The following is a 9,428-nucleotide window of genomic DNA, read 5'->3' on the forward strand; positions in this document are numbered from 1 at the left end:
GGGAGGTGATGCACCGTCTAATGATAATAATACCAGTACTAGCACAAATGGCCTTACTTCCTCAGATGTTACCACTGATACCTACAAAAACGCAAATACTGTTGATGTAGGTGGCACCACCGCTTTTCATCTAGTAATAAAGGATAATGTATATTTTGGTCCTGCTGGCATTGGACTACTCATCATGGGATTCTTGATCCTTGGATGTAAGTACTTTAACAGTCCTGTTTTTATGTGCCCCCTAAAAAACTGTGGAGAGGAAATACGTTTTCTGATCCTTTGATGACATATATTTTACAAATCCTTATTTTGTGCAATTATCAAGAAATTTCTATGTTTGGTGTTGGGTTTATGACATGAAAAAAAACATCAAACAACTTGACCCCTTAGAGTGCAGTGGAGGATAAAAACTTTTTTGCTTTGAATCTCAATGTAATGGGAAAGTACCATAACAGACAGGTTCAAATTGCTACCTGAGTGAAGAAGACAGCCAGAAATAACTGACTGAAACAATCAGAAAAGGCTACATAGAGAAAGTAAACTCTGAGTTGGGTTTTAACAGATGAATAGGAGGTAGCCCAGTGGACAAGAAAAGGGGAACACAATATAAGAAGAAAAAAAATCCATGTGCAAAATCCCAAAAGAATGAGAGTGCAAGTAACTGAAATAAAGGACTCCAGCATAGAAGAAATAAAGGATGTACTTGAGAGCATGGTGAGAGTCGAGTCTAGAAAGATAGGCAGGGGCTAGACCTTGAAGGGATTTCATGCTGTGCCAAAGCTGCACAGCCTAAGGAAAGGAGAGCAAAATAGACGAAGAATTAAACTCCAGCTTTTAAATTCAATTGTCTGAGTCCTTCAAAGTTTACCCAAGTTTTCTGAGCCTTGCTTTGGCCAACTGTGAAATAATAAAACTTACTTCACAACAATACGTAGATAATGAAAAGGAAGTACCACGCATGGAAGCATTTAGAGATAGACCACATTGTATGATCACTAGAGTGGACATAGTCAAGGATCTAGACATGAGGGTATAATATCCAATGGATTCTTCAGGTGGTCTTTAACATTGCCTTGGATGATGATAGAAATTAGAGTGGTCATGAGCCAGATGCTACAGTCTCTGAGGAATATTTTTCCTTTAATATTTTCCTAAGTAATGACAGGGAAAAGACTCATCTGCTTTAATAGTATAATATGATCTGTAATCTGAATACTATATAACAAGTAAAAATTGATTGCAGTCTGAGGCTTACATTGATTTTGGTATCTCACCATTATTCAGCTTGCTTTCTGAAACTTTCATAATAATGTTAGAATCAAATGGAGTTATATTAGGGGTTCAAATTTAATCATAAAAGCAGGTTGTTTTGTTTTAATATGGTCCCACTGCTAATTGCAATATTCCTATCTTTTCACCATCAGTGGTCCCATTTTTGTTGATGTTTTGTGACTGTGGAGGTGTCCCTGGTTGTAGGGCCAGCTTTAAGCCTGTTCCCGAATGTACGGATGGAGCAATGGATTCATGGGCGGTGGAAGGACCGCAGCCCAAACTTGTGGTAAGTGCTCACTAACAGTCTAGGTTGTTCTTTGTTCTGGGATAGCCGATGGGGAAAATGAAGAGAAAGGTACAACAAAATTAGATGACAGTAACCGGGGAAGCCTTTCTAAATGAGGTTCAGATTACTTTCAGTATCCTTTTAGAAAATCTGAGGTAATTTGAGAACAAACCCAGTGTATAATTATTGAAAGAAAAGAATCATTACAAATGGGAAAATGTTTCCTGTCCTTTAGGATTTGACCAATATCGGTGCACCACAAATACCACCCAATAATGCAGATATTATCGACTGCATTGACAACTCAGGTAAGAAAAGTTTTTTTTAAGTTTTCATAGTTCAAATGACTAGCGAGGAACTCTATTCTCTGTCTTTGCATACCTTACCATTTCTCAATTGTCTTATCTTTGCAGTTGTTCCCATCAGTCTTTTTTAAATGACTAATTTGCAAATTAAATGATAAAGAAAAACCTACAATACTTATTATTCTTTTAGGTTGCATTTTTTAAAATCTTCTTCAATCATCAGAGAGTACACAAGAGATGACCTGATTAGGATTTCTATAAATAGGAGAGAAGTACTGAATTGTAACCAGAAGTCAATTTTGGCTGAGATTTTTTTGTCTAATAGAGCAATTGTTATTTATTAAAAACCACTAATTTGAATTAAAGTACAGCCCTATTAAATAGACGTATGCTCATTTATTGAGGCTAGCATCTGCCTCCACAATTCACAAAATCAGTCTAAGAAAAAGAGGAATAAATTTTAAAAACTCATATCTTTGAAAATAATTGTACTGTCTTGCCTTATTTCAAGGTAAATAAATATTATTGATTCTCTTATTTTTCATTCACTCTTTTTCAAACTTGTGATCATGACTTTTCCACTTTGAACTCTTCAAAATGTAAAAGACATAGGAATGTTTATGACTTATAGAACCGGACCACATTCAGAAGACTGGAGATGCTAGTCTGTAAACTTATTTCTCCCCCTGAGGTGTCCATTATTGTTAACGACCCCAACACCCTCCACCTAAAAAGCAGAAACTCATTTTTGACTCTCTTATCTCCCTATTCATTGACACTCAGTCAGTTCTCAAGACTTGTCAAATCCTCAAATCCACCAGGATTTATTTATGCATTTATTCTGTCATTAAGTCTACAAACCTTGAACAAAGCACAGTGAGAGGCACCAGAGCAAGAAGTATGAAACACTATACCTAAACTCAAGATCTTCAAAATATGAAAGCCATAGGACACCTACCCCATTGTCAACACTTTCTCTGTCCATGGCACTTCCATAGTCTGGGCCATCCTTTTATCTCACTTGCCTGGAATTTTGTAACAGGCTTCTACTCACCCCTCACAATCAAGTGCAAATCCCAGAGTCTTCATGCAAACCTATCCCCTCACCATAGCCATGGCCTCTTCTCTGAATGCCCTGGAGGCCCTGTGCTTCTAATAATACATTGAGTATTCTTATACTGTTTTTTTTCTTAAGTTTTAGAATTTGGGTATTTTCCCCCAATTTGAAATCAAACTCTCTAAGGTATAGATAGGGTTGTATAACCTCTGTGGAGCCCCCGATCCCAGCACAACATATAGTAGTATCTCAAATAATTACTGAATTAACAAATTGATTAATAATATTATTTTGAACTCAATATCATATTTGCATCTCCTTTCTTTATGTATTACCTTCATTTTTATTTATTTATTTATTTATTTATTTTTGGCTGCATTGGGTCTTCGTTGCTGTGCGCGGGCTTTAGTTGTGGCGAGCAGGGGCTACTCTTTGTTGCGGTGCCCAGGCTTCTCATTTTGGTGGCTTCTCTTGTTGCAGAGCACAGGCTCTAGGCATGTGGGCTTCAGTAGTTGTGGAATGCGGGCTCAGTAGTTGTGGCACACTGGCTTAGTTGCTCCTTCCTGGACCAGGGATCGAATCTGTGTCCCCTGCATTGGCAGGCAGATTCCTAACCACTGTGCCACCAGGGAAGTCCTGTATTACCTTCATTTTATTTCTTTGCTCACTCACAACTGTGTACTTAAATGGAGAAACTACATTACAGTAAGTTACTAATTTTTAGTTTACAATACACTAGAGAAAAAACAGTTTACAGGAGAAAGTAAAATTTAATTTGATCAACACTTTTAGGGGTTTACACAAATGAGTATCATGGCAGAAAAATGCAAGATCTTGGAGGAGGAGAAAGAACGACAGCATTGGAACTGGTGGATGGAGTTAAAACATCAGGACAACCTAAGATATGTCAAGAATATTCTGGAACATTAAGAAGTTCTATGAGGGAATGTAGAGAAGGAGGGCTGAATATGAACTTCATGGAAAGTTACTTCTGCCAGGTAAGCTCTCTATCCCCATGCCTTCCTTTCCATCCTGCACCCATATCTCTACCCCAGGCTCCCACTATTTCCCAACAGGGCTTTGGTGCATGTTTCCTAACTAGGTTCCCAGCCTCTGGTCTTTACACCTGACAATCTATATTCCTGCTGAATAGTATTTCTCAAACTCTGACTTGAGCACTTTACTCCCCCACTTTAAAACAACCAGTGGCTCCCAGCTCTGTTTTGTCTGTGGCGTGAAGTCCATCTCCTTCACACAGCAATTAACCAATTGACCTCTTCCCTCACACCCTCACATCTCCAATTACTCCTTACCAGCCACCCTGCTTGCCAAGCCCCTTTGCCTTGTTCACACTGGTCTACTGCCCTCCATGTCTTTGCTTATGCTGTGCTCATCCTGGAATGCTTTTACCTGATCTTCTCTCTCACAAACCCACACTCATCTTTCTATCCGGTTCAAACACCCCTGCCTTTCTGAAGTTTTTACTGTGAATCCTCTCATCCCAAATAGCGTTGATGTTTCTTTATGTGTATCTCTGTAGTACTTTGTTTGTACATTTTCTAGAACATACCATTGCTAAGATCTGTTGGTTACATGTTCACCACCGTTTTTAGTGCCTCGTCTGCATGGGCTCTACATTATGTTGCCAGTACCTGGCTCAGTTCCAAGCACAGAGTAAACATGTAATAAGGGTGGGTCCAAGAGCCATAGTACATTTCCAGGACATTCTAAGAACCAGAGAGAATTAATTTTGCCATCGTCAGGTAGAGACAGAATTGCCCGTGGTTCTACCCTATATGATACTTAAACCTTCTGATATTTCCTACCTCTGATAACTGTCTCTGATACATTTATGTCCTTCTACACACTGGCCTAAAATACAGTCATTAGCTCTCCTAATGAGAGGGTGGCTGATATTTTGAACTGAACTAGTAGTAAAAGCCTTCCAAATAGCAGCAAATAATAAGGGGACAGTTGCTGAAATCCATAGGTATACTTCCTATCCATGTCCCTACAAATGAATATCATTTTCATGAAAAGTTCCATTTCTGCCTCACAACTTTTGCACTTGTATCTCCTTCTGCCCAGAACACTCTCTCTGCTTTACTGTCCCCGTGACTTTAGTCTCTGAACAACCATCACTTTATGAGATGCTGTCCCTGAACTCTCCGTCTGAAAGAGCAACCCTATCCCTCTCTACTCCTTTACTCTGCACCTCCTAACAAATACGTTTATGTGTTGTCTGGCTCATCCTACTGAACTGTAAGCCCTGTGAGAGAGGGACTTTATCTGGTTTTGTTCATTACTTTATTGCCAACTTCCTAAGAGAGTGTCTGCCAAACAGTAAGGACTCAAAAACTGTTTTTGAATTGAAATGGCACAATGAGTTGGTTTGCTAATAAAGGTATTTCTGCTTAACCAGAAAGTTTGCAATCCAACATTACAAACAAAAGAGATGAAATAAAAGTACACATGTCTGTGAGCTTTCACTCTGAATTGGAGGAGATTCTATTTTTAAGAACTGTCTTTGGTCACCTTCAATTCTGAATCCAAAAGTGGCATAGACCCAGAGTCAAATTTTCCTGTTATTTTGCTTAAAAAGCCACACTGAAATAAATCTTCATGGAACCACCATATTCACTTCATCTGAAGGAAGAAAAGCACAGTTCTGAATGAACCCAAATCAACTATGAACTACCTAATTTAAACAAATCCAAAAAAATACACAATTTTGGTATACTTTAAGTTCAATGTTTTTAAGTATACCTCCTTCTAACTTGGTTGCAAAATCATTCACGTGATTCCTTTTGTGCTTTTGTGTCCCAAGTGCACTAAGATGAAGAAGTCCATCTAAATAAATATCAAAATGTATTATCCAAATTACAGTTAAAATAATTCCTAACCAAATTCTTTCAAGTAATTATATAATAACTTCTAAAGAGTCTCTAGAAGATGTTAGAATTTTGTTTTATATATTTTTTTTGGTAAAGCTCTGGAAAAAAATAATGATAAAGACCTCTATTACTGTTAAAAATGTATTCATCATTTCATTTTCTCTTTCTTCTACAAATTCAGAAAGCATACGCTTATGCAGATGAAGACGAAGCACGCCCATCCAATGACTGTTTGCTCATATATGATATTGAAGGTGTAGGTTCCCCTGCGGGCTCTGTGGGTTGTTGTAGCTTCATTGGAGAAGACTTGGATGACAGCTTTTTGGATACACTGGGGCCTAAATTTAAGAAGTTGGCAGATATCAGCCTGGGAAAAGGAGTGGAACCATATCCAGACCTTGATCCCTCTTGGCCACCTGACAGCACTGAACCGATCTGCCCTCTGCAGGGAACAGAGCCCACTGGTAGTGGACACCCACACACCTCCCCACATTTCGGCACCACCACCATCATTTCTGAGAGTAACTACCCCTCGGGACCTGGGGTACAGCATCCTATTCCTGATCCTCTGGGCTATGGTAATGTCACTTTAACTGAGTCTTACACCACCTTGGGCACTCTGAAGCCCTCTGTCCACGTTCACGATAACCGACATGCATCAAACGTGGTGGTGACAGAGAGGGTGGTCGGCCCAATCTCTGGTGCCAATCTGCATGGGATGTTAGAGATGCCTGACTTGAGAGATGGGTCAAATGTTATAGTGACAGAAAGGGTAATAACACCTGGTTCGAGCCTGCCCTCCACTTTGACCATCCCTGATCCTAGAGAGTCTTCAAATGTAGTAGTGACAGAAAGAGTAATCCAGCCAACTTCCGGCCTAGTGGGCAATCTGAGTGTGCACCCCAATTTATCAAACACCCACAATGTGGTTGTGACAGAGAAGGTAGTTTCAGGCTCCGGCATGACTGGCATTAGTGGCCCAGCTGGGCTAGGTGGAGGCAGTGGCATAGGCAGCAGTGGCCTGGTGGGCAGTGGTGGTGGCATTGGGCTGAGCAGTCTGGGAGGGGGCGGGGGCCTGAGTAGCAGCATCGGGGGCACATCCACCATTGGCCACTTGAGGGGCTCCTCTGAGCATCACTTTAGCAATACCCTAGGATCTGCCTCCCCTATCACAGCCCGAAGTCGAATCACAAAGTACAGTACAGGACAATATACCAAGTAGCCAGGACCCCAGCACGCTCTTTCTCAGTAATTGTGATTTAGGTTTAATTCCCACCACCCAAAAACTAACAGTGTAATTTATGACGCACAACCAGGTGCTAAGAAAATTGTGGAACAAGGTGAGACACCTCAGTGAGAAAAATAGATGGAAATAGTGCTGTTGGGCAAGAGCTCTCCTGAGCATTTGTAGACTTTTTTCTTATAGTCATACTAACAGAATCATGACCATGAATTAAAACTTGAGACAGGGTCTTCTTTGTGCCTGGATGGCCTGTAGGGTCTTCTTAGCTTTTGTGTGGCCTGTAGTGTATCTCCAGCACATGGAATAAATAAAACTTGGTCATGTAAAAGCACTGGCCTTAAGATGGCAATTGGCATTGTTCTCCTTGCTCTGTTTTGAATTGCCATGTAGCTCAGGCAATATTTAAATAAAACTAAACATGCAATATGCGCTCAAGTATGGGGGAAGAATTTGAAATATGCCCCAAATGCCTTGTCAATTTTGCAGATAATATAAATAAAAATCCAATCACATATTTAGACCAGAGTTAACCATTAAAGAAAAAAAATGGCTACTCAGCCAAGTCCACAAGCCACCAAGCACTCCCACCTTAATAACTGCACTAGATGAAACAAACTTCAAATTAGGAAATGTTTCCTGGGAGGGAAATTCCATAAGAGGGTGGCAACATAGTGAGATTGATTGGGAGTGAACTGGCATCGTCTGAGCCTAGATCTTGAGATGGGGCTTCAGCTATAATTCCTATGGAGTCAAGGACGTCTCTGATTCTAGTTTGTGTCTAGTGGTAGATGCAATATTGACGCATATTGCATACTGGTGAAGTTGCAGGATATCACACGCATTTTTCCCTTTACCACTGTGACTCTGACTTAATAAAGGAAAACCTGCCAAGTATACTTCTCAGGCTGAAGCAAGTAACACCTGACATGGTAAATTACCTTCCAAAGAAGTAGACGGGAATCGCATTGTATTTTCAGATTGTGTTTTTAGTAAGTGTTATTCATTTATATACAGCTCTTTATTACACATCTCCTAAGATAAAATAATTGACTTAGACTGAGCTGTGAAAAAAAGCCTGCAGTATAGTTACGCTTTGGGGAAAATTTTTAAAGGGATCTAAAAAAAGTTTTTAGCACATGTAAAATATTTAATGGGGGAAGTTAGAATTGTTCAGTAAATAATACCGTACTATTAGTTTTAATTGAATTTAGTACTTTTTAAAATAACCCTCTGCTGCTATTTTGAAGAGATCAGCTAGGAACTTTTAACAGAGTTTATGACATTGTGTTAATGGGAATGAAATTGTACTAGACAATCCAATTTCCTTACTCTATCCCACCTCCTAACCGAATTTTCTCACTAACCTAAATTTTACTTTCCTGATTTGATTTGTCAGTAAGCTCTTGGATTATATATGCTCCAATTTATAGATAGTTCCTAAATTACATAGTATACTTTTCTAACTTCAAAATTTAATAATGTCCTATTTATGATGAGTCATTTCTGTGAATTTGCTACAGAGTGTTACCAGGTTAAAATCTCTAAATAGAATCAAAGCATTCTTAGAGGTAAATTTACTATTGTATGGTAAAGGAAGTTTTTTCTCTTTTCTAAATTCAATGTTAATATTTGCTCACTAATGTGAAACTGGATATAGCAAAAATATTTTAAGGATTAGTCCCCCCAGTTACTCAAATTTCCCAACATGTTACAAGATCAAAGAATAGTTACTGGACTTCCAAACTTGTCAAAGGTGGATGGCGAGTGAATTATTTTACCCAGAGCTATTTCCCTCTATGTTACAGCAGATGATGTCAATATTTTCAAAGCCACAATACACATCTTATTTTAACTCTGTATACTATGTAAAATTTTGATAGTCTGTAGCATGCCAAAATGCAGAGGTGTAAATAGAATCATTCACAGGGAGTCTTTTTTTTATTTCTTTCTCCCATTTGGAGGTTCCATTAATAATGGGTAATCTTTACAGAAATAAAGTCAAAAGCTACTTATTGAAATATACTTGAGTATGCCTGGGTCCAGGAGTTTGAAGAAATTAAAAAAAAAAATAATAATAATTATTTTTTTTTGCGGTACGCGGCCCTCTCACTGTTGTGGCCTCTCCCGTTGCGGAACACAGGCTCTGGACGCGCAGGCTCAGCGGCCATGGCTCACGGGCCCAGCCGCTCCGCGGCATGTGGGATCCTCTCGGATCGGGGCGTGTACCCGTGTCCCCTGCATCGGAAGGCGGACTCTCAACCACTGCGCCACCAGGGAAGGCCAGAAATAATTACTAATTAATTGTTAGTATTTGTCACTTTGATATGACATATCATCAGAAGTCTTTTCTTAAGACTCCTGGTATCTTCCA

The 9,428-nt window shown here is 39.3% G+C and overlaps 1 protein-coding gene across 1 annotated transcript in view; it reads left to right on the forward strand.

Moving 5' to 3' along the window:
• DSG1 (desmoglein 1) overlaps positions 1-7,036 on the forward strand; it is a 36,752-nt gene extending 29,716 nt beyond the window's left edge. Inside the window, exons 12-16 of the mRNA XM_024757955.1 lie at positions 1-206; positions 1,425-1,558; positions 1,794-1,866; positions 3,713-3,918; positions 5,996-7,036. The exon at positions 1-206 is cut by the window's left edge and continues 6 nt beyond it. Coding sequence (XP_024613723.1) covers positions 1-206; positions 1,425-1,558; positions 1,794-1,866; positions 3,713-3,918; positions 5,996-7,036 — 1,660 coding nt within the window. The remainder of the gene's footprint in view (positions 207-1,424; positions 1,559-1,793; positions 1,867-3,712; positions 3,919-5,995) is intronic.
• Positions 7,037-9,428: the final 2,392 nt, after the last annotated feature.

This window comes from Neophocaena asiaeorientalis, unplaced genomic scaffold (assembly GCF_003031525.2).
Source record: "Neophocaena asiaeorientalis asiaeorientalis breed wild unplaced genomic scaffold, Neophocaena_asiaeorientalis_V1.1 scaffold126, whole genome shotgun sequence".
Taxonomy (NCBI): domain Eukaryota; kingdom Metazoa; phylum Chordata; class Mammalia; order Artiodactyla; family Phocoenidae; genus Neophocaena; species Neophocaena asiaeorientalis.